This window comes from Lissotriton vulgaris, unplaced genomic scaffold (assembly GCF_964263255.1).
Source record: "Lissotriton vulgaris unplaced genomic scaffold, aLisVul1.2 SCAFFOLD_848, whole genome shotgun sequence".
Taxonomy (NCBI): Eukaryota; Metazoa; Chordata; class Amphibia; order Caudata; family Salamandridae; genus Lissotriton; species Lissotriton vulgaris.
The window spans coordinates 1-24,869 of record NW_028245995.1 but is presented as its reverse complement, the minus strand read 5'-3'; the positions used below and the strand labels follow the sequence as shown (position 1 = coordinate 24,869).

General features: G+C 48.2%; 1 protein-coding gene across 4 annotated transcripts in view; it reads right to left on the bottom strand.

Moving 5' to 3' along the window:
- The window catches only part of LOC147666173 (uncharacterized), a 70,474-nt gene extending 48,224 nt beyond the window's left edge, over positions 1-22,250 (bottom strand). The window contains exons 1-4 of one of the 4 annotated variants that reach the window (XM_086949238.1): positions 22,100-22,249; positions 18,374-18,477; positions 11,245-11,398; positions 6,788-7,133 (exon numbers count right to left, since the gene is read on the bottom strand). In XM_086949238.1, the coding sequence (XP_086805364.1) occupies positions 6,968-7,133; positions 11,245-11,398; positions 18,374-18,422 (369 nt within the window). In that variant the 5' untranslated portion in view covers positions 18,423-18,477; positions 22,100-22,249 and the 3' untranslated portion in view covers positions 6,788-6,967. Of the gene's footprint in view, positions 1-6,787; positions 7,134-11,244; positions 11,399-18,373; positions 18,478-22,034 lie in introns of those variants that run through there. The other 3 variants (XM_086949239.1, XM_086949236.1, XM_086949237.1) reach the window with 3 other exon arrangements.
- Between the last annotated feature and the right edge of the window lie 2,619 nt (positions 22,251-24,869).

Sequence of the window (24,869 nt, the reverse complement as noted above, 5' to 3'; positions counted from 1 at the left end):
AACGCAAGGGGTCCGAATGCGGTAGTCCAGAATGAGAAAATTAATTGGTTGATAGCGTAAGTCACGTGCACACGTCAGTTTTTTTGTAATTAAGAATCAAAAAAGGCATAGTAGAAAACGTTTCTTGTCGCAAATGAATTTTGTATTAAAATAATTTTGCTGGTTGGGCACAATCAGCTGTCCACTTACTTGGTGCTGTGCTCTGTCTATGTTTCTAAGTTGATTATATATTCAGAGAGGTCCGTTATGTATTAGGTGATACTGTGGGTGGCACGGTATAAGACATAGAGCACGCTTTAAAAGAAAGAGGTACTAACAGACTTTAATGCAAACACAGCAGAGGTGCTGGCTGTTTTGATTAGTCCACTGCCACCATTTCGTTTTTTATGTAAAATTTTCGGTATACATGGCCAGGAGGTGGGGCACCAGGTGTTTGGCCCATGTTTGTAGAATTCGACTGGGATCCCGTTTGGCCCGCGCGCCTTCCCAGTGTGCAGCGCCCTGATCGCCTGCGTGAACTCTTCTGTCGTGAGGTCCTCTTCTAAAGCGGCTATTGCATCTGTCTCGAGTGTGGTCAACCGTATGTCGTGTATGAATGCATGGTTATCGTCTACCGTTGCTGTGGCTACTGGTGTGTATACTGTCTTGTAGTGCTGCGCTAATGCATCGGAGATTTGTTGTGGTGCAGTCACTAAATCTCCATCTTTAGTTCGTATCTGTGTTATCTAATTACTTGCCCCCCCCCCCCTTCTTACCCAACCAGGCTAACAATCGGCCCGCCTTATCCCCCTGATCATAAATCTTGGGTAGCGGTCAATCTATTGGAGGCATCCGCCTGCGCGTACGCTTTGTATGCCTGCTGCGCTAAATGCAACGCATGGGTCGTCTCCTCTGTGGGACTAGCTGCATGTGCCTGTTTTGCCTGAGCCACCTCCGCCTCTAGGTCATCCGTGTGCTTCTGGTGTTTCCTTTTTTTGCCTGTGATGAGGGAGATGGCACTGCCACGAAGTACTGTCTTATATGCCTCTCATACCGTCGTCTGTGATGGGACTGAGTGCTGATTGTCTGTGAAATAATTCTTTGTGACCTGAATTAGTGATCTGCGCAGTTTACGGTCCTGGAGGTATCCCGGTCTGATTGGAAATATCCTACGGGGCTGTGGGGCAAAGGGTGCATATGTAATAAGGACCGGTGAGTGGTCGGATATGCCTCTAGGCAGGTGTCGCATGTCTGTCATGCTTTGTGTCCTTGTGGCTAACGTGAATATGTAGTCAATTCTGGATAGACTATTGTGGACCCCAGAGTGAAATGTAAATTGCCTGTCCAGGGGGTGGCTGGTCCTCAATGTATCTATCAGTCCAAGCGCCTCCACAAAGTCTTGTAGTCTATAGGACGGCCCACTAGCGTCTCTTGGGGGTTGTCTATCTACTGTTGAGTCCATAACAGCGTTGAAGTCGCCTCCAATATTCAGTTCTTCACAAGGGAGTGCAAGCAGGAAGTTCCCCAGGTCTACAAAAGCAGTTTGATGTAGTGTTGGCGGTATATATACCGACACTATATTGTAGGGTCTACCGTCCCATTGACCTGAAATTGCCGCAAATCGCCCCTTGTCATCGTGATAAGTGTTGGTGACTATGAGGGGGAAGGGTTTATTTACGAGAACTCCCCTAGACCCTGACGTAAATTCGGAATGTACCGCCATCTGAAATCCCCACCTGTTCAGGGCTTTGACAGTCGTTCCCTGCAGGTGTGTCTCTTTGAACAATGCCACTGCCAGATTCTTCTGTCTCAGGTACTGCAGCACCAGTCTCCGCTTAATTTTGTCTCCCCGCCCATTTACATTTCAGGAAACTACTGACAGCTGAGACGTCTGTCCCCGGGCGGTGTGAGCATGTGTACCCGTGTCCCTGTCACCCTGGCGCATGTCTGGCATTCAGGTTGAATGTGGACCCACTTAACTGGGCGTTTCTTGTCATGCATAGCTCTGCCGTCAACTGTACTGTAACATCACAAAAGGGGGGTACTACCCCAACTAAAAAGCCCCCTGCAAACTGATCCCATCCCTACACCCCATCCCTGCTTCCCTGCCCAGCAGATTTAAAACTACCCGCCACCCCAACTTAGCAGATTGCTTTAGTCCCATAACCGTGTACTTGCGTCAAAATGGGGGGAGGAATCCGTCCCCGCCTTACCACTGCCCCTGAGAGCTGTCCTATTGTTGTTGTCGTCTTTAGAGGTGCTGTGCGCCTTTTAATGTGGACCCTGCTCTAGGGTTGCGTCTCTCCATCTTCGAACATGTCGTCCACCACCATTAATCCATGGAGTTTGGTAGAGTAGAGCCCTGCCAACGTTTCATCATCATACCTGAAGGTCATCCCTGCCCCCGCCACGATGCAAAAAAAGGGGGGGGGGTTACATCTCTATAAGGTATTGTTGCATTCAGTCACTCCTTACGGTACAGGAAAGTTCTGTCCTCAAACTCACTCAACGTCCCTACCGTTCCTCGACTCTTCGTGCAGAGCCTGCGCTGTTTCCTCCGTTTCGTCTGTGGCCCCTTGCGTGGAACGTCTCTGCCGCCGTGCTTTCTGTCTTTGGCTCCCCCTCACTGGCCTCCAGCCTTACAACCAGTCCTCGGCCTCTCCCGGTGTTGCAAAGAACCAAGGGCCCGATTCACAGAACTAACTTCAGACAAAATCCTAAACTTACTACTTTTGGTATTCACATAAGTTAGGATTTTGTCTTAAGTTTGTCTTAAGACAAACTTAAGACGGACTTAAGATAGGATTTTGTCTTAAGTCTGTCTTAAGGCAAAATCCTAACTTCTGTGAATACCAAAAGTAGTAAATTTAGGATTTTGTCTTAAGTTAGTTCTGTGAATCGGGCCCCATGTCTTTCCCTCTGCCTCCACTATGAGCTTGGCAGAATAGAGCATTGCGCACTTAAGTTCTCTGTTGCGGAGCTCTCATTTTACCTCCGTGAAGGTGCGTCATTGGGCAGAGACGGCTGCTGTGTAATCTGGGTATCGGGTCACCTCACTATTGTCCACCCGGAGAGGCGGGCCAGTCCTGGCCGCCTGTAGGATCGTGTCCCTGTCTCTGAAGTTGAATATTCTTGCCAGGATAGGTTGAAGGGGGGGGCTCCCGGCTTGGGCTGCCCGCCCGGAACTCTATGTGCCCTCTCCACCGAGAAGAATTTAGAGAGTCCACGAGGGCAGAGCTGTGTCTGTACTAGCTCTTCTACAAACAGATCTAAAGCTGGACCTCTGAAGCTTTCCGGAACTCCAACTAGGCACACGTTATTGCGCCGAGAGCGCCCTTCTTGATTCTCAAGTTTCTCTGTGAGCTGTTTGTGCGCGAGTTCCAGCTGGTGTACTTGTCTCTGCAGTGTGGCAGTGTCTGCCGAGAGGGCCTTAGTTGTGGTCTCTACTTCCGTCACTCTTGATCCCAACTTAGAAAAATCCGCCCTGAGTAGTGTTACTTCAGTGTAGATTGAGGCGATAGATGTCTGCATTTGCTGCCGGGTAGCCATTACATCTTTAACCGCATCGCTGCTGCGGCGATTTTTTGCGCTGTTCGGCTTTTTTTCATTTTACCGCGTTACATGACGAGCTCAGCTCGTCATCAGCACACGCCACCCGTGGCTGATGACGAGCTGAGCTCGTCATCAGCAGCGAAGGGGTTAAGGGTCACCTCCTTAGGTGTGTCCTGCTGCTGGTTTTTTGGGGCTCCGTCCGCCATGGTGGGACCCCTGCTGATCCTTCATGACAGTGTATTTTTCAATGCTGTGGCTTTGGACCGCCTTTGATCCCCTGATGGACCTGGGGTCACCAGACCACATAGGGTAGCTTGACACAGAGTAGGAAGGTCTAACCTAGAGGCAATAATGTTAAGCTTGCGTCACACCCTCCAGTAATTCAGCGTCCATCCATTCAACAATATCACCACACCAGTTTTAGAAAAATATGATTCGTTTTATAAATGTTCTTTAGGTTTTCTTGCTTTGTAAAATTAACACATGAGGTTGTACATCAAGCATTTCTGGTTACTTAGGTTGTTATTCACAAGGAAAAGAACACATGTCACATGTCACATTTCATTTAGTTAGCGAAACCTGATAATTGTGCAGTCTAGTTATTTCATTCAATAAAGTTAAGTTAAGTGCTTGCCCAGCACTGCCTGTTTTGTTCTTCTCTGATCAAATAAAGCAGATAAATACTTCAGTTAGGTTCATATGATGAATTTGGGATTTCATTAAACATTAGCCCCTGTTTCTCCTCTCTGTCCAACCATCGTTAGTTTCAAATCTAAATTCCTCTCTTGTAGATTCTACTGCCTTTGTTAAGACGAGCTCCCTTGGTAAGTTCAAAAGTTCCTCTGAGGCTTATTTAGAAAGGCCAGCCACCAACACCCGTGGCGTCAACTCCCAATTCCCAAGCACTCCCACCAGCTACCAGTGCCCGGCTTACTTATTGGATTGCCGATGTCTGTTCAGCCCCGGCCGACATAAGCACCCGGAGACGCCACTGCGCCTCCAGCCACTCCTCTACTGCTGTTTGCTTCCTCTTCCGGTGGGCTGACTCTCCCACAGGACCTGCGCGGGAGCCAGACGCTGCCGCGCCACTATCAGGTGAATCCACACAGGCTGCTTACTCTCTGGGACGCTTCCTTGAAGAACCGCGCTTCTGGGCCTGCGCGGGAAACAGACGACGCCGCCTCACGCAACAGGCAATTCTCCTCGGGCTTCTCGCTCTCTGAGGCACTTCCCTGAACCACCGCGCTTCTGGGCCTGCGCGGAAGTCAGTGGCTGCCTGCCACTACACGCTCAGCAGAAGTTCCGACGGCGCCACCACGCCAGGACTTTCTCTCGAGCCCGACACCACAGATTAGGGGGAGGTCCCCACTGCTCACCAGAACCCAGGAAACCACGTCTCTGGATGGGGGCAAAGCAGCTGCTGGACAATGCTCTGCAGCACAGGTGAGGAGACAGCCTTTAGCAGATGAAGTTCTTGTGGTGGCGACAGGGGGGGTAAAGAGAGGGGGACAGTGGCTCGCCGTTCCTTACTTACGGGGGTCTCACAGTGATGTTAAACTGCACTTCCTACTGGGGTTGGAGAAGGGCAGTGCTATTGGCTCAACACCAGCCCCGGCAGTCACCAATTATGGGTCAGTGGAAGGGTCAGTTCCTCTACTCTGGAGATAACTGGGCAGTTTTCTGGTATAGAGTACCTAAGCAGGGTCAGATCTAAGGCCAGGGGCGATAACAGAAGAGAGAGAGAGCATCCCCTAGGGTGAAGTCAATCCTCTCAGTGTTCCACCTCCCTGATGTCCTAGCCTGCACTCCAGCTAGCCCTCAAAGATCGTTCTAAAATGGCCGCCCTAACCTGGCCTTTTTATAGGCTGGCCTCAGTCTACCAGAACCAGCTAGAAGGTTCTAGAGCATCTCTATATTAACCTATGGGCCCCTTTTCTTAAGTGACCGTTATGGCAGTTGCTTGCCACCATTTTAGGTGACTAAGCTGGCCCTCAGAAAAGGAGGGAATTCTGGGCCTGTGAGGAACCATGGGGTCAAGGAGCACCTAACCCCCAGGTCAACACCTAAAAATTCCAGTGGACATTAAAAATGAAAGGATTGAGGGGCAGAAAAGCGGACAAAAATAAATAAATAAAAGGAGGGACCACCCAAAGGGCTGAGAGGTCTAACACCCTGGTACTCATGACTCCATGGATCGCTTTGCATGTCTATTGCTGGCCAGGCGGCTGGGCCCCAGTGTCCACCCCAACCAATCCGCGGCATTTTAACCGTCAAGTGCCCGAGCTGACCAGAGCATGACCCGTTATTCTTGTGCCCAAAGCATCCTATAATCTGCTACTGGCCGTGGCCCTCTTCCTTCACCTAGGGCCTGGGCCTCTGTTGAGCAATCACGCCCTATCTATGGGACCATGGCCCCGGAATATACACCACTCTGCTTGTCCCTATTGACTGTCTCTGCGGATCATCAGGGCCTTACTGTATGGGAGCCTGAACCTCTCCCACTGGCGCCCTTTATGTCTCTGCTCTCCCTCTAGGCTGCGTGGGACATCGGGAGCCCAGTCCTGCGCGCCCCGCCCACCTAGTTGTACCTCAGGCGATCGTGCAATTCTGGCATCCGCAGGGCATGAAGTGTCTCCCGACCGGTCTCCGTTCCTCCTGCCGTTGTCTTTCGGGGTTTCACGCTGTGTCCACGTTGCTTCGTCGTCCAAGTCGGGACGATTTTCCAGCCCGGGCGCTCTCCCGATAGTGTGCCGCCTGCGTCACAGCTACGTGCGGCCGCGGCGTCTACTGTGGCTCCCAGCTGCTCTTTCGGGTCTAGGCCTGATCCCCGTCCCTCGGTCTATCTCAATATCGGGGGGCGTCTTGCCACAGCGGTTCTGTAAGCGGGTGTCGGAGGTGACGCGGTGGTCATTACCCTGCACCTCTGCTCTTCAACTTCAGGATTAGTGCCAGGATTACCAGGACTGTGCTGGCGCGCTCCGGAGCTCCTCTAAGCCGTGGCCATTTCCTACGGTTGCAATCCACGCCCCTCCAGTCCATTCTTGAGTTACTGACCACCTGTGGTCTGTAACCTTCAGGCATTGTTCAGTAATGATCCGAACCGTTGTCCACGTGTGGCAGACACACAAGGCCCTGTACACCTCTGTTATGTTAAGCGTATTTGTAGAGCGCACAATCATACAATCAGGTCAATCTACCATCCATTCACCCTCCAACACACAATATTTGCATAAATGACCATTGCAAGACACAGATGTGTTACCAAAAGGTCATTATATTTGGGTTATCAGAGGGGAGGGAGATTGAAGCAGTCCATAATCTGGCTGAGATTCAACGATTGAGCCAGGAAAGGATCTAGTGAAGCTGAAATGAGTTGTGGAATGGACAGTTACATTCTCTTCTCATAGATGTCACTTCAACTGCCGTCTTTTCTTTTCTAAGAATAAAATTTCCTGAAAAAGTCCTTGAGGCCACCGGTGCTGTTTTTTGCTGTAATCCGTTCCTTGATTTCTTTGACTGGAGCACTAAGGTGGTCCTCGTAGTAGGTCCAAAGATACTCTGTGCTATAATTTACAGCTCCCTGGACACCATTCAAGGTCTTCCTGAGAGGAAAGAAATAGAATTTCGTTATTAACCCTAACTGTGACAAGCACTTCCTAGATTGCTGTGACCCCTGATAGATGTGCTTTCCCAAAAGAATGTGGGGCTGATTCACAGAACTAATCTGAGACAAAATCCTAAACTTACTACTCCGGTATTCACAGAAGGTACTAACGAGTTTTTGGTATTCACAGAAATCAGTTACGACTCCTAACTTTACGTCTGCAATCAGGCCGAAATCTCTGCACCCGGATCGTGCTCTCCGGCTAGGGACGTACTCTCCGTCTCGAGCCGTAATCTACGCCTCAGGCTGGATAAAGTGTAATCAATGAGCTGGAATGCAACTTTTACAAAAAGAAACATTAGGAATGTGTGATAAATGGTAGAGGAGGTCATGAAAAATAGTGTGGGCAGGGAAAAGGGTGTGGTCGGACACTACATCATAACCCAGAAAAGTTTGCTCCTTTGCATCATGGTGCATGCAGTGCACAATTTCCGCTCCTCTCAGTGTTGACTGCGGTGTCAACACTACAGCCAACACTGAAGGGAGCGCAAATGGAACCATGATACAAAGGAGCCATTTTTCTGGGTTATAATGTAGTGTCTGGCCATGCCAGTTCAGTGGTTTCTCTGTACACAATGTATTCCTAGACCCACTGACTAGGATTAAAAACATGAAGGATGGTGGTGACAGGAAAGTATTCCTTCACCCCTCCTTACTGCCAGATTGTTGGCATGTTTCTGCTGCGTGTCACGTGCCAACAATTTTAGGTCACAACAGCATTCATCAGGACCTTTCAGACCCCAGTATCTTGTGCTCCCTCCGTACCCTGAGTTAGGAATACCCGGAACAGTTGTTCCCAGAGAGATGGATACCCTCAGTAACAGATTTCAGTTAATCGAGTTTCCATGTGCCCATGGTTAAACTGGTGAGTAAAAGGAGGAGACCCCCTGTAGTCACACTTACTTCAAGGGTGGTGCTCCGCCGGACCTCTTGTCCCGTACCCGCCATGTAGGGTTTCCTAGTTTTCCTCATCAGTTTAAGCATTGTATTGTCTGTCCCTCCCTTTTGCTCCACCCCAAGCGTTGTTCCGCACAGGGGTGTTTTGAAGCAAGCTCAACTAAGAAGCATGTCACCATTTTGTGAGTGAATAAGATACACTGACCTTTGCCACGTCCGGTTATCAGGCCGTTCTCGAGCTTTTGAATCTTACAAGCACTTTATCGCTACTGGACTAGAAATACTGCGACTATTTGAGGGACAAACTTTGTGCCATATGTTGAATCCCTGAAGAAGTCTCTCAGGAGACGAAACATGTTGGCTATGGCTAAGATCAATAGAATTGTGAAAAGAGAATTTATTTATGAAAATTAAAGTGAACACTGCATCAGGAAATACATACCCCAGATTTGGACATTTGTTCTTAATGTACTACTTACTTTTGGACTGTGATATGATGTATTAATATCATTGTATAGAGTGCTGAAACCTCTTTGTATTGCAATTTGTTGTGGGAGTCAGTCCTACTTTGTGGGGAGTATAGGGGGGAGTACTCCCTGGTTTTGTGCACCTACTGCTACTCTAGGAGGATTACTGAAATAATATCGAGAACCAAAATATCGACCTGCAAGAATATTGTGGACAAAATATCGACTGACAAAATATCGAGTTTCTATCTACAAACAGGTAAGTACCAAAATATCGAGTTTAAAATATCGTTTACAATTATATAGTATTAAAAAATATCGAGTTTACTAAAAAAATGTTAAATTAAATTAATATTAACAATTATTTACTAAAATATACTTGAAAATACTTAAATTAACTTATAATAATTAAATAATTAATGAAAGTTAAAAAATACATTTTTTTATTCATATTTCTTAAAACATATATATATAGTAACAAAATATAATTAAATAATAGCCAATATTATTAACGTACAATAACAAAAGTGTAAAAATTACTATTCCCACTCCAGTGAGTGCAACAGTAGGGAAAGCGTTGGATAGCGTAGGGGTAAAAATTACTATTCCCACTCCAGTGGGTGCAACAGTAGGGAAAGCGTTGGATAGCATAGTAGGGGTTAAAATTACTATTCCCACTCCAGTGGGTGCAACAGTAGGGAAAGCGTTGGATAGCGTAGGGGTTAAAATTACTATTCCCACTCCAGTGGGTGCAACAGTAGGGAAAGCGTTGGATAGCGTAGGGGTTAAAATTACTATTCCCACTCCAGTGAGTGCAACAGTAGGGAAAGCGTTGGATAGCGTAGGGGTTAAAATTACTATTCCCACTCCAGTGGGTGCAACAGTAGGGAAAGCGTTGAATAGCGTATGGGTTAAAATTACTATTTCAACTCCAGTGGGTGCAAAAGTAGGGAAAGCGTTGGATAGCGTAGGGGTTAGAATTACTGTTCCCACTCCAAAGAGTGCAACAGTAGAGAAAGCGTTGGATAGCGTAGGGGTTAAAATTACTATTCCAACTCCAGTGAGTGCAACAGTAGGGAGAGCGTTGGACAGCGTAGGGGTTAAAATTACTATTCGCACTCCAGTGGGTGCAAAAGTAGGGAAAGCGTTGGATAGCGTAGGGGTTAAAATTACTATTCCCACTCCAAAGAGTGTAACAGTAGGGAAAGCGTTGGATAGCGTAGGGGTTAAAATTACTATTCCCACTCCAGTGAGTGCAACAGTAGGCAAAGCGTTGGATAGCGTAGGGGTTAAAATTACTGTTCCCACTCCAAAGAATGTAACAGTAGGGAAAGCGTTGGATAGCGTAGGGGTTAAAATTACTATTCCCACTCCTGTGGGTGCAACTGTAGGGAAATTAAATATTTCATATATTAATCAAAAATCTAAAAAAGAATATCTAATAATAAATAATAATTTAAAAAAAATGGTGATGTAATATAATAATTAATAATTTAAATGTACTAATTAACAATAATAATTTCAATTAATCACCTATTAATACAAATTAATTAAACATTAACAATTAAATATTTAATAATTTAAAATGATTTCACAATTATTTCCCAAAAAATTACTTTTAATTAATTTTATTATTTTAATAATTATTACTAAATTATTTACCACCCTATGCCCCTATAAACCCACAACCCGCTACAGAAATTAAATTAGTTAAATTTACATAATTACCAATTAATCAATTAATATAAATTAATTCACAATTATAATTAAATTATTTAACAAATATAAATTAATTAACGATTAATTACTACGTGCTATCAATAAATAATTTTACATATTTAATTAAATATTATTAAATTACTTCCCACCCTATTCCCCTATAAACCCACAAGCCGCTACAGAATTAAAAATGTAAGATTTACATAATTACCAATTAATCAATTAATATACATTAATTAACAATTATAGTTAAAATAATTAACAAATATAAAATAATTAACAATTAATTACTAATTACTATCAATAAATAAATGTACATATTTAATTAATTATAATTAAATTACTTCCCACCCTATTCCCCTATAAACCCACAACCCGCTACAGAATTACATTACGCAATAATTATAAAAACAAAATTCATTAAATAAATTTATTTATAACATAAATACACACTTTTCACACATATTATAACATAAAAATACACTATAAAAAATTATATATTATTACAAAATCGATATTTTTAACTATCTATATTATATACTTCGATATTTTAACTATCTATATTTTTAACAGTCGATATTACTTCACTTACCTTAAAAACGATATTTTTGTTGTCTATATTCTGTCCTGTCGATAGTTTGTCCAGTCTATATTAAAAACTCGATATTATGTCCAATCGATATTTTGGACTCGATATTATGTCTGTGCACCACTCTAGGACACTATTTCAAGTCTGCCCTCAGTCTTTGTGTGTTTTCACCATTTTGTGAGTGAGGGCAGTATTTTTTCACAGAGTACGTGCCACCTCTCAAGAAAACCCTACACACTCCTCCTCTCTGTGTGGTTACAGACAAAATAAACCCATCTCCTTGACATGCGCAAAACAATGCTGATATTTTCCTTGTCCTAGAAACCATTATTTATAGTAGGGAGTCCATTTTTTCGATGAATCTCTGACACACTCACCCCATGGCTCCCCAGATCCACGAGGATGTGAGGGTGTCCACCAAGCCAGCTGTGTACGGCTTCACATACTGGTCCAGTGTCTCCTCCAGTATATGGGACGCGCTCCAGTCGTCTGCTTGGTACTCCTGACGATGCATCGAAGAAGTGGGGCACACTGGAGCACAAGAGGTAAGCACACGGTGAGAGAGGGAAAGGGAGTGAAAGAGCACTAGAGAGGTATAGATTACAGAGGGGTAGCGGGAGGGATTATGAGAGGGAACAGTAAAGGTGCACAGAGGGAGGCAGGGAGTGACTGAGATAAGGACAGATGAGATGGGAAATAGTGGGAAAGAGACATAAAACTGGTTATTGACAATAAAGAAGGGATTGAGGGAGAGATAGAGTGTGTTAGAGAGACAAGCAGAAACAGGAATACAACAAAGAGAAAGAGACAGCAAGAAAATGTGAGAGACAGTCAGCAAGCAGAAGAGACAGAAAATATAGATGGCAATGAAAAAAGAAGGGAGGATATCATTTGAGAGGGAGAGACAGTAAGCAAGAGGCCACTAGATTGGGAGGGGAAAGCAAAAAATGCAAGACTATAAGAAGAGAGGTGAAGACAACCACAGCATGTTAAAGACAGCATGGGTGAGAATGAGAGTTAAGAGAACATAGAGTGAGACCACGAGAAGGATGGTCCATTTGTTGTGAGACAGAAAACCAAACATCTACTCAAAGGGTATCCCTTGTTGCCAGGTCACCCCTTCCTGATGTCCTTGGGTACCCATTAGCCTTTAATGGTTCACCAACAACCTCTAAGGACCTCTAACCAGGAATGTAACTGCTGGGGAAATGTTAACATTTCTCCAGCAGTTACATTCCTGGTTAGAGGTCTTAGCATTGCAGGAGCAGCTTAGGCTAGATACTTTCTGAGACTTCTTCATGACTTTGGCCTGTTGCCTGGTCCCTTTGTGGCTTCAGGAATGTAGCCCGGTCACTTCAAGACTTAAGTAATGTAGCCTGGTCCCTTCAAGGCTTCAGGAATGTTGCCTGGTCCCTTCAAGGCTTCAGGAATGTTGTCTGGTACCTTCATGGCTTCAGGAATGTTACCTGGTCCCTTCAAGGCTTCAGGAATGTTGCCTGGTCCCTTCGTGGTTTCAGGAATGTTGCCTGGTCCCTTCATGGCTTCAGGGATGTTGCCTGGTCCCTTCATATATTATCAAGAACAGTGGTCCTTAGAACAACAAACCAATACAAAAAAGAATAAATATAAACCAAATGGTAATATATTCTGGGGAAGTGTCCAGCAGGACAGTTTAATTCCCTAATACAAAAGTACTATAACAAATGTAACACTGGGTGTGATAGAAACGGGGCACCGTCCGGTGTCCGACTAACACACTGGAAGAACATACAACATACAAAATAACAGGCAATAGCTAGACATCTGATTAGAGTAAGACATACACCAGACAATCTAAAATATACACATATGCAAGAAAAAATTGTATCTGCATTCGTTGCATTTAGTGTAATATGTCGACGACGTTTCGAACCATACTTAATAGAGGTTCATCCTCAGGACAGAGGGTAATTGCCTTAAAGTTACACATTTGCGAATGTTTCACTGGTAGTAGGATAAATACCATGTAAAAAGAAGAGGAGACATAAAAAAGATAGAGACATGTCATTAAAACATTGCCACAACTGCGTACATAGATTGCATGACTCATACCATGCCAAGGTGCAGCCGGTAACGAGATGTGAATCATGCAGGATATGGGCAGTGGAGAACAATAACGAGGAACAGGACTGGTGGTGCCGAGTGTCAAATCAACTATGGCTAGTGCAAAAATCAGGCACAGATGTAGTAAAGTGGCGGCGGGCCGACGTGCTAAACATTCAGTGCACTCAAACCTAATCCGTGTAGAGTGAGGGTGCACGTATGCGAAATTGCGCTTACCAATAGTGTCGCACTCAGATAGGAAAATTCCTTAAGCTAGATAGTGTAGCTTAATTATATAGTGAATCTAATGGGGAGAAAATTATTGAAAATATAATAGCCAAAATTGCTTCCCTATTTAAAGTGGTGTTGAGAAAATAATCATACCATAAATGAGTGCCCTCAGTACTGTGGTCTGTGGAGGGAAGGGTAACATGTAAATGGCTATGGCAATCAGATCGAAATGAACCTGGTAAACAAAAATTGCGGGAAGTCAGATCTTACCCGAAAGGGATAGTCACGGTACCAGAGTATGGGAAAGAAAGGACAAGGGCAGCATAAGTGACAATGGTGTCATGAGCTCAAATCCTACCACGGGTGCAAATTGACCGGGGCCGATCTTACCTGGAAAAGCTGGGAGCAAGGCCACAATGGGGGTTCTTGCTAACACCGGTAATCAGCGCGGCGTCTCCGTGCAGTGCGGGACGCGATGAAGGGATACAGAAGGTCACATGAGAAGACGGACCAATCAGATTGCGCCCAAACTTGGCGGCCATTTTAGGTCGGGTGAATAATACTATAGCATGGTGTGGCGACGACGGTAGTCAAGGGGAGACTGAGCTGTGATGTGCAGGACGGGTGTCGGCCATCTTAGAGTGGTGCCCGGCCCATTAAGTAGTATATAGAATAATAGCTAGGTGAGTGCCCACCGATGTTAATACATATGAGTGGAGAATGTAGAGTGGCATGCCGTGAGTCACAGACATTCAGAACATACCCTAAAGCTAGTGTTCCATATTAAATGCATTTGCAGCACATTTCACATATTTTACATTTACGTATACATTGAAAAGGTGAAGAAATTATTCAGAACCATATTTTACAATAGTATTGCAGGCTTGCGGACGAATCCGTGGCGAGGAGAAACCAGATAATGTTAGATCAGGGAAGTCCAATCCTCAGTCCGATTCAGCCCTGTGTGAAGACTTTTAGTCTTCAGAATCCATCTCAATTCCTCTTTGTTCATGAGTTGTTGCAGGTTGCCCCCGCGGCTCGGGAGTTTTACCAGGCAGATGATAGTCCATTTGAAATCCATTTCTGTATGGGATTGTTCTGTGAAATGCTGTACCAGGGGTGCATTCGCAGTTCGGCATCGTATCCTACTTCGATGCTGGCACATCCTTGTTCGTGCCTTTTGTGTAGTTTGTCCGATATAGATCATGGAGCATGGGCAAAACAAAGCATAGATTGCATTGGAGCTATTACAGTTTGAGAATTCTCTACGTTCGTATTTCAAATCACTGTAAACAAACTCTTTGCCTTCTATAGTACTCTCGCACATTGAACAGTTACCACATTTTACATGCCCAGTGAGCTTCGGCAAACCCCATAGTGTGTCAATTGTGGTCATCTCTGCAGGTGCAGGTAGTGCTGCCCGTACCAAATGATCTTTTGGTCCCTTCATGGCTTCAGGAATGTTGCCTGGTCCCTTCATGGTTTCAGGAATGTTGCCTGGTCCCTTCATGGCTTCAGGGATGTTGCCTGGTCCCTTCATGGCTTCAGGGATGTTGCCTGGTCCATTCATGGCTTCAGGGATGTTGCCTGGTCCCTTCAAGGCTTCAGGAATGTTGCCTGATCCCTTCAAGGCTTCAGGAATGTTGCCTGGTCCCTTCATGGTTTCAGGAATGTTGCCTGGTCCCTTCATGGCTTCAGGGATGTTGCCTGGTCCCTTCATGGTTTCAGGGATGTTGCCTGGTCCCTTCATGGCTTCAGGAATGTTGCCTGGTCCCTTCATGGTTTCAGGAATGTTGCTTGGTCCCTTCATGGCTTCAGGGATGTTGTCTGGTCCCTTCAAGGCTTCAGGAATGTTGCCTGATCCCTTCATGGCTTCAGGAATGTTGCCTGGTTCCTTCATGGCTTCAGGAATGTTGCCTGGTCCCTTCATGGCTTCAGGAATGTTTCCTGGTCCCTTCATGGCTTCAGGAATGTTGCTGGTCCCTTCATGGCTTCAGGAATGTTACCTGGTCCCTTCATGGCTTCAGGAATGTTACCTGGTCTCTTCAAGGCTTCAGGAATGTTGCCTGGTCCCTTCATGGTTTCAGGAATGTTGCCTGGTCCCTTCATGGCTTCAGGGATGTTGCCTGGTCCCTTCAAGGCTTCGGGGATGTTGCCTGATCCCTTCATGGCTTCAGGAATGTTGCCTGGTCCCTTCAAGGCTTCAGGAATGTTGCTGGTCCCTTCATGGCTTCAGGAGTGTTGTCTGGCCCCTTCATGGCTTCAGGAATGTGTCCTAGCCCAGTCATGACCTCATGATTAGCTAGTCCCAAAGAGTACACACTAAGCCTCAGGTCATTCTCAACCTCCACAGGAGTCAGGATTGCTGGAACAAAGGTTTCCGAAGTCTTGGCCTGAAAGCCGGGCTGTGGGGCGGAATTCTCTCATCTACCAAGAGCTCATCCGCAAGTTCTGCTTTTCTCATTTTTTGGACAAAGAAGCTCACAATCTTTCTGCCTCAAGACTTGTACAAGGTAGGCGAGTCCCTCAATACGTGGCAATGGGTAAAACTGGGGTTCAAGTAGAGGGAATTCTTAAATCACTTCAGAGCTGTGTGTAATCAAACTCTCGTCCTATTTTATTCAACAGCTATATATCCCACTACTTATAAAAGTTACCTTTACTGGGTACATTCCCACAGCCTCAAGGTAGCATAGGTCTCCTTTTAAGAACTAAGGTGCTCATGCTTCAAAGAAGTCAATTGCGATTCTTTAATTGCGATTTTTAAGGACTCGCAACAATTGAAGAATCGCTATTGCATAGGCATGTAGGAATCGCAAATAAGATTGCTATTCCTGCAAATTACTTAATTGCGAGTCGCAATTGAGGAATTGCTTCCGATTCATTGGTATGGGCATATAGGCCCACAGGAATGACTTTGCATTGCATGCGCAATTTGCGAGTACTCATGGGTACTCGCAAATTGTGAATGTAATTTCAAAGGTGCAAGGGTGTCAAAAGAACACCCTGTTGCACCCCTGAAATTGGAATGTGAACACATGTGGCACACACACATGCCCTAAGGGCATGTGTGTGTGTAACCAGGAAATTTGAAAAATGCACTTTAGTGCATTTTTCAAAGTTTTTGCAAATTACGGTCAAGTTTCATTTGACGGTAATTTGCGTCCCCCAGTAGTGAAATCTCTATTTTCAATGGCATGATGCATTGCATTTGTGGCATCGAAATTTGTGATTCCTTAAATGCAATCGCAAGGGTTGCGATTCATTAGATTTCGATTTTTGCATATGGGCTGATGCATCCCAAGTGCAAAAATACCGGTCGCAAAGGGGTAGATTCTGAGAATCTGCCGGTTTGCAACTGTTTTTTCTTTTGATGCATGTGGCCCTTATTCTCTACTATACCTTGTTTTCCTTTCTCCAACACTGCAAAGGCTCTTCCCACCTCTGCAGAGAGTTTCATGAGTAATGCACTATTCTTGATACACAAATCCACTTTTCATCATTTTTATTCACCAATTTCTTTCTTCTAAATCTCCACCCTATAAATGTGATTTATACCCGTTGACCGTAGGTGGGTGTACACACATACTTTCCCCAATAGTATGCATTTTGCTGTTCAAGTCATGTCACTGCCTGAAACCTCTGGAGGCTAATCAGCCTTTAGCTTCAGCCCCAAGTAGTTCCGCTTTGATAACATATGAAAACTGTTCACTAAGCAGAGACCAAAGACTTTGGTGACTATTGAGGTTGGGTCCAGCAATTGCATTAACTTGAAACAGGCTTTCCCTGTCACAGACAAATGTTAACTGAAACCTGGGCAGGGTCATTCTTTTGTCTCCCAGCCAGGCAGGCTCCAATCACAGTTGACCTCTTTGTTTTACATTCCAATGTCAAACTTTGTTAGAGTGTTATATCCCACTTGACCGGTCTGCTCAGCTTCACATCTAACACTTTGGGGGATACTTGAAAGGAAAAGAACAGTTTGCCACAACAATTCTTTTTTCTATCCACTGTTGCTGATGAACTCTGCATTGTCCTACCAGACATCTGTCTCTGGGTTTATTGTGAGTAGAGTGGTTGTCTTTTAAAACTGTATTTTAATGCTAGATGTGAAAGGGCATTAGGATTACCATAGTATACTACCCCCACACATACGCCCATGAGTTGAGTATGGCCAAAAACCTTCACCGTCTAGGAAATCCTGAAAGTGGGTAGGGTGGCCCTGGAATCTTTTACCCCTTCAGTTAGGTCATGCACAGGTGTCATTCCCACCCACTAGCAAGTGCCAAGCATGAATGTGGCAACGGAAGGAACTCCCTTCAGAACAGTCCTGGACCTGGGGAAGAACTGAAGAGGGCTAGACCAGCTATTGTGGCCTGAGAGGGGTGCTAAAGCACTGGCCCCACTCGCTTGTACTCAGGGCAAAGACGTTAACTTCAAGGGTCGTAAGGCCAATCTTATGTTCAACCCACAGGGATACAACAAGCTGCAAGAGGCCTTTCCTGCACCTGCCCAGTTCACTAGTGACAACTGGATCTCGACTGGTCCCTGCTGTTGGCCTCTGTCCAACACCCCATGAGTCTTTAAATGCATTCGTTGAGGTCCTGGGGCCTTTAGAAGTGCACTCCACTTGTGGATTTTGACTGACCATTCGAGCCAGAAGCGAAAATGTGCACCTAGGTCGCCTTCTACCGCAACCCTTGCCAGTCATTGGCACTGTGTGTCATCGGCACTATTCCAAATTAAAAGTTTTAACATTCAAATCTCCAGTTCCCTTTACTGGAGTGGTATAATTGTTCCTGTCATCTTGTTTATTAAACACACTCTAGTTTTTAAGTCGGTTTAGAATTTTTATTGCGTTTCATTTCAACTTTATGACAGTTTTGGTACTGGGTACGTGCTTTACCCATTGCCCAAGGTTAAGCCTGTCTGCTCAGTGCCGTAGTTAGCAGGAGGTTGAGCTGAGGTTAGTGTAGTGACTCTGTGTGTTCCCCCTGACATGGGTTGTGATTATTGATCATTGGGTAGTGATCTACCCCACACAGTTATCCAATTTCTTACAGATACATAAACTTCTAGTAAGCACATACATAGATACACACACTGATATGTACATACACAGATATATAAACTCCTCGTAAGTGCAAATATATATAAATATAGCATAATGCTACACTTTCCAGTTGCCCTCACCCAGGAAGATGGTGAGTATCAGGGCCCACAGATGTTTCCAGGCTTCCATTGCAGGGTCAAAGGTGAAGGGGGGGGAGCTTCAGCAGCAGAAGTGTCCACTCAGCCTGCGGAGAAACAGAACCTTTGTTCAGACACTTATCCTATCTTTGCTGTTCTTGTTCCTGCAGCGAGGGCTATAGGAGTGCAGACCCCTCCTTACCTGTTCCTGCAGCCCAAGGCTAGAGGAGTGCAGACCCCTCCTTACCTGTTCCTGCAGCCCAGGGCTAGAGGAGTGCAGACCCCTCCTTACCTGTTCCTGCAGCCATGGTTATAGGAGTGCAGACCCCTCCTTACCTGTTCCTGCAGCCATGGTTATAGGAGTGCAGACCCCTCCTTACCTGTTCCTGCAGCCCAGGGCTAGAGGAGTGCAGACCCCTCCTTACCTGTTCCTGCAGCCCAGGGCTAGAGGAGTGCAGACCCCTCCTTACCTGTTCCTGCAGCCCAGGGCTATAGGAGTGCAGACCCCTCCTTACCTGTTCCTGCAGCCCAGGGCTATAGGAGTGCAGACCCCTCCTTACCTGTTCCTGCAGCCCAGGGCTATAGGAGTGCAGACCCCTCCTTACCTGTTCCTGCAGCCCAGGGCTATAGGAGTGCAGACCTCTCCTTACCTGTTCCTGCAGCCATGGTTATAGGAGTGCAGACCCCTCCTTACCTGTTCCTGCAGCCCAGGGCTAGAGGAGTGCAGACCCCTCCTTACCTGTTCCTGCAGCCCAGGGCTAGAGGAGTGCAGACCCCTCCTTACCTGTTCCTGCAGCCAGGGCTAGAGCAGAGCAGACCCCTCCTTACCTGTTCCTGCAGCCCAAGGCTAGAGGAGTGCAGACCCCTCCTTACCTGTTCCTGCAGCCCAGGACTAGAGGAGTGCAGACCCCTCCTTACCTGTTCCTGCAGCCATGGTTATAGGAGTGCAGACCCCTCCTTACCTGTTCCTGCAGCCCAAGGCTAGAGGAGTGCAGACCCCTCCTTACCTGTTCCTGCAGCCCAGGGCTAGAGGAGTGCAGACCCCTCCTTACTTACCTGTTCCTGCAGCCCAGGGCTAGAAGAGAACATACCCCTCCTTACCTGCAAAGACCCCCTCCTACCTGCAGACACGTCCCTCCACAGACCCCACTCTTACCTGCAGTGAAGTCCCTGTGCAGACCCCCCTCTCACCTGCAGACACCTCCCTCCACAGACCCCTTTCCCTGCAGACACCTCCCTGCACAGACCCCTCTTACCTGCAGACACGTCCCCGCACAGACCCCCTCCTACCTGCAGACACTTCCCTGCACCGACCCCCCTCTCACCTGCAGATACGTCCCTGCACAGACCCCCTTACCTTCAGACACCTCCCTGCACAGACCCCCTTACCTGCAGACACCTCCCTGCACAGATCCCCTTACCTACCGACACATCCCTACACAGACCCCCTTACCTGCAGAAACCTCCCGGCACAGCCCCCTCTTACCTGCAGACACCTCCCTGCACAGACCCCCTCCTACTTGCAAACACGGCCCTACACAGACCCCCGTCTTACCTGCAGACAGCTCCCTGCATAGGCCCCCCTTACTTGCAGACACCTCCCTGCAAATACCCCCCGCTTACCTGCAGACACCTCCCTGCACAGACCCCTCTTACCTGCAGACACCTTCCTGCACAGACCCCTTACCTGCAGATTCCTCCCTGCACAGATCCCCTTACCTGCAGACACATCCCTGCACAGACCCCTCTCACCTGCAGACACCTCCCATCACTGACCCCCCTTACCTGCAGACACCTCCCTGCACAGACCCCCCTTACCTGCAGACACGTCCCTGCACAGACCCCCTTACCTGCCGAAACCTCCCTGCACAGACCCCCTTACCTGCAGACACGTCCCTGCACAGACCCCCCTTTTACCTACAGACACGTCCCTGCACAGACCGCCTCTTACCTGCAGACACCTCCATGCACAGACCCCCCTTACCTGCTGACATGTCCCTGCACAGACCCCCCTCACCTGCAGACACCTCCCTGCACAGACCCACCATACCTGCAGAGATGTCCCTGCACAGACCCGCTTCTCACCTGCAGACACGTCCCTACACAGACCCCTGTCACCTGCAGACACCTCCCTGCACAGACCCCCCTCTTACCTGTAGACACCTCCGTGCACAGACCCCCTCTTACCTGCAGACACGTCCCTGCACAGACACCCCTCTTACCTGCAGACACGTCCCTGCACAGACCCCACTCTTACCTGCAGTGAAGTCCCTGTCCAGACCCTCCTCCTACCTGCAGACGACTCCCTGCACCGACCCCTTACCTGCAGACACGTCCCTGCACAGACCCCCTTACCTGCAGATACATCCCTGCACAAACCCCCCCTTACCTGCAGACACGTCCCTGCACAAACCCCCCCTTACCTGCAGACACCTCCCTGCACAGACTCCCCTTACCTGCAGAAACGTCCCTGCACAGACCCTTCTTACCTGCAGACACCTCCCTGCACAGACCCCCCTTACCTGCAGACACCTCCCTGCACAGACCCCCATACCTGCAGACACCTCCCTGCACAGACCCCCCCTTACCGGCAGACACGTCCCTGCACAGACACCCTTACCTACAGAAACCTCCCTGCACAGACCCCCCCTTACCTGCAGACAAGTCCGTGCACAGACCCCCCTTTTACTTACAGACACGTCCCTGCACAGACCCCCTCTTACCTGTAGACACCTCCCTGCACAGACCCCCCTCTTACCTGCAGACATGTCCTTGCACAGACCCCCCCCCCTTACCTGCAGACACGTCCTTGCACAGACCCCCCTTACCTGCACAGACCCCCTTCCCTTACCTGCAGACACCGCCCTGCACAGACCCCCTCTCACCTGCAGACACGTCCCCGCACAGACCCCCTTACCTGCAGATACCTCCCTGCACAGACCCCCCTTACCTGCAGACACGTCCCTGCACAAACCCCCCCCTTACCTGCAGAAACGTCCCTGCACAGACCCCTCTCACCTGCAGACACCTCCCTGCACAGACCCCCTCTCACTTGCAGACACCTCCCTGCACAGACCCCCCCTTCCGTGCAGACACCTCCCTGTACAGACTCCGTTCTTACCTGCAGACACGTCCCTGCACGGACCCCCTTTACTTGCAGACACATCCCTGCACAGACCCCCTTCTTACCTGCAGACACCTCCCTGCACAGACCCCCCTTACCTGCAGACACCTCCATGCACAGACCCCGCCTTACCTGCAGACAAGTCCCTGCACAGACCCCCTTCTTACCTGCAGACACGTCCCTGCACAGACCCCTCTTACCTGCAGACACCTCCATGCACAGACCCCCCTTACCTGCAGACACATCCCTGCACAGACCCCGCCTTACCTGCAGACAAGTCCCTGCACAGACCCCCTTCTTACCTGCAGACACCTCCCTGCACAGCCCCCCTTCCCTATAGACACCTCCCTGCACAGACCGCCCTCTTACCTGCAGACGCCTCCCTGCACAGACCCCCTCTTACCTGCGGACACTTCCCTACACAGACACCCTCTTACCTGCAGACACTTCCCTGCGCAGACCCCCTTCTTACCTGCAGACACGTCCCTGCACAGACTCCCCTTACCGGCAGACACCTCCTTGTACAGACCCCCTTCTTACCTGCAGACACCTCCCTGCACAGACCCCAAGACCTGCAGACACCTCCCTGCACAGACCCCTCTCACCTTCAGTGTTGTGTCGAGGTTAAAGGCAGACTCACTGGCTCCAGCCGGCTGACCGGGCCTTAGAGGCCGCCCTTGAGTCAATCACCTCTGTGACCCAACTCAGCAAACAGAGCATTCATGTGCGGTCATCCCTCCACCCTCCCACCCTCCTTCACCCTCAGGGCCCGGCCTCCTTCACCCTCAGGGCCCGGCCTCATCCACCCACAGGGCCCCTGCCTCCTGCACCCCCAGGGCCCCGGCCTCCTCCACCCCCAGGGCCCCTGCCTCCTGCACCCCCAGGGCCCCGGCCTCCTGCACCCACAGGGCCCCGGCCTCCTCCACCCCCAGGGCCCCGGCCTCCTGCACCCACAGGGCCCCGGCCTCCTCCACCCTCAGGGCCCGGCCTCCTGCACCCCCAGGGCCCCGGCCTCCTGCACCCACAGGGCCCGGCCTCCTGCACCCACAGGGCCCGGCCTCATCCACCCCCAGGGCCCGGCCTCATCCACCCCCAGGGCCCGGCCTCCTGCACCCACAGGGCCCGGCCTCATCCACCCCCAGGGCCCGGCCTCCTCCACCCCAGGACCCGGCCTCCTCCACCCCAGGGCCCGGCCTCCTGCTGTGTGGCACGTTTCGGCACTTTGAGGTATAAGAGAATGCCCTTCGGGCTGGCGTCAGCAGCTTCGGTGTTTCAGAGGCGAGGGAGAGGGCTCTGAAAGGATCAGAGGGAGTCAAGATATACAGGATGATGTATGTATCTGTGGCTCTGACGTCCTTGGACATGATGAGAGCGCGAGAGCCGTCCTCGGGAGCTTGGAAGCGTAAACTAACCAAAGTCTAGCTTGGTTGGAGCGATCAGTGGGTTAGTATAACCGCAGAACAGAGAGACGACTCAAACTTTGAGGGTCGGCTGAATATTATTGCAACTTCAAACCCAAGTGTTCACTCAGGAGTGTGGAGGTGAGGGGGCGGTGAGAAGGGTCAGACTTGGATTGGGACCAGGAGTGTGCGAGGAAGTTTGAGTTGAAAAACATGAACCAGCTGCAGCCCCAACCAGAGAAGTCTTGGCCCTAACATGACGTCCACCTTAATCACGGATGCAAGAGTGACAGGGATGGGAATAGTATTGATACAAGGAGAGGGCATCATGACACGACCATTATGTTTGCGTCGCGGACGTGAAGGAACCAGAAAGAAGATATTCTGTGATTGAGAGGGAAGCCCTAGCTATGTCCTGGGCGGCGAGGAGATGAGGGCTTTCTGTGGGTCTGAGAGTTCAAGGTGAAGACGGATCAGAAGCCTCTGAGGGGGGTTTCCATACGAAAGGCATCAATGCTGTCTCAGGAGGATCACTCGATGCATAGTGGCGTCACGGGAGGGTAACTTCAACGTGGAATACATCCCTGGAGCAAAGAATGTTGTGGTGGATGGTTTGTGTAGGTTGGTGGCACGTGAGGATGAAATGTCGAGTGGAGATGGCGGCAAACTGGACAAAGAGGCGAATGTATGCGCCGTGGAGGGTACGACATTTCTGAAGAAGAGCGGAGAAAAGCGACTGTTGAGGATGAAATAATACAGCTGTGATTAAACTGTTAAGGTGTTATTTGTGCAAGAATTACTTCGACAGGTGAAAATGCCAAAATATTTTTAATGCAAGGGAAGAGCTATCAGTAAAGCAGGGACTTTTGTTCCGAACAACGAGAATGGTGCCGCCTGTGGTCTTGCAGAATTCATTATTGAAGTTGGCACATGAAGGGCACCCAGGGGTCTCAAAACCAAAGGAGAAATTGAGGACAGTGTATGGGTGGCCAGGAATGGACATGGAGGCAGAGAGGTTAGGGAGAGAGTGCATACAATGCATGACGAGTGACAAAGTACTTAAACCCAGAGTTCAACCCGTGGTTGTGAGGAAGTTACAGAGGGGACCATGAGATGAAGTTGCCCTCGACATAATAGGGCCAATTCCCTCGAAGGTAGGGTCCCGATGGTCACATTCTCGAGCTGGCCGGAAGTGACTCAAGTTTTACCCAGGGATTGGAAACCATACCTATGGTAGCACTTCTCAAAGAAATGATCTTTAGGGAGGGAATTCCCAATGTGTTACTTACACAAAATGTGGTAAATTGGTATCAAGAGAAATGGAGGAGTTTTTGTTGGCGAAAGGGATCAAACACAAAAAATGTGCATTATATCACCCAGAGGCTAGCGGTATAGTCGAACGCATCAACAGGAACCTGAAGGAGACTATCAGTTTAGCCAGAGGCAATAAAGTGGAGTGGAGAGAGAAGTGCACAGAAAATGTGCAGTGTATTACTTGACTCCGCTTTCAGTTACTGGGAAAACTCCATTCAAACCGTTCGGAAGGAGTTAACCTAACAGTTCGATGTTGTCTTATGGGCGAATGTCTACTGTGTGGAAAAGAATGAGTAGGAGATAGTACAGGAGAGGAAGTTGAAGAAAATGGAGGAGAGAAAAAAATGGGTTGATGAGAGAACTAGTTAAAAGAAGGTTTATTACAATTCAGGTTGCAAGAGAATCACCCATCTGTCCTTTTCGGTTCAGGTTCTGATTGTAAATTGAATGATAACATTCCCATGAGATAACATTCCACCATGATGTAGCAGTGACACAGTCACATTCAACCTCAAGCCTCTGAATGTACCATAGGCATGCCCACCTGACCAGACCTGGAGATGGCTTTTTCCATCCTAGTGACTCATAGGGATGGAGTTTGCCACCTTAATCGCGCCTGAAGGTGGGGTGTACCAACCATGATCACCCCTGGAGGTGGGGT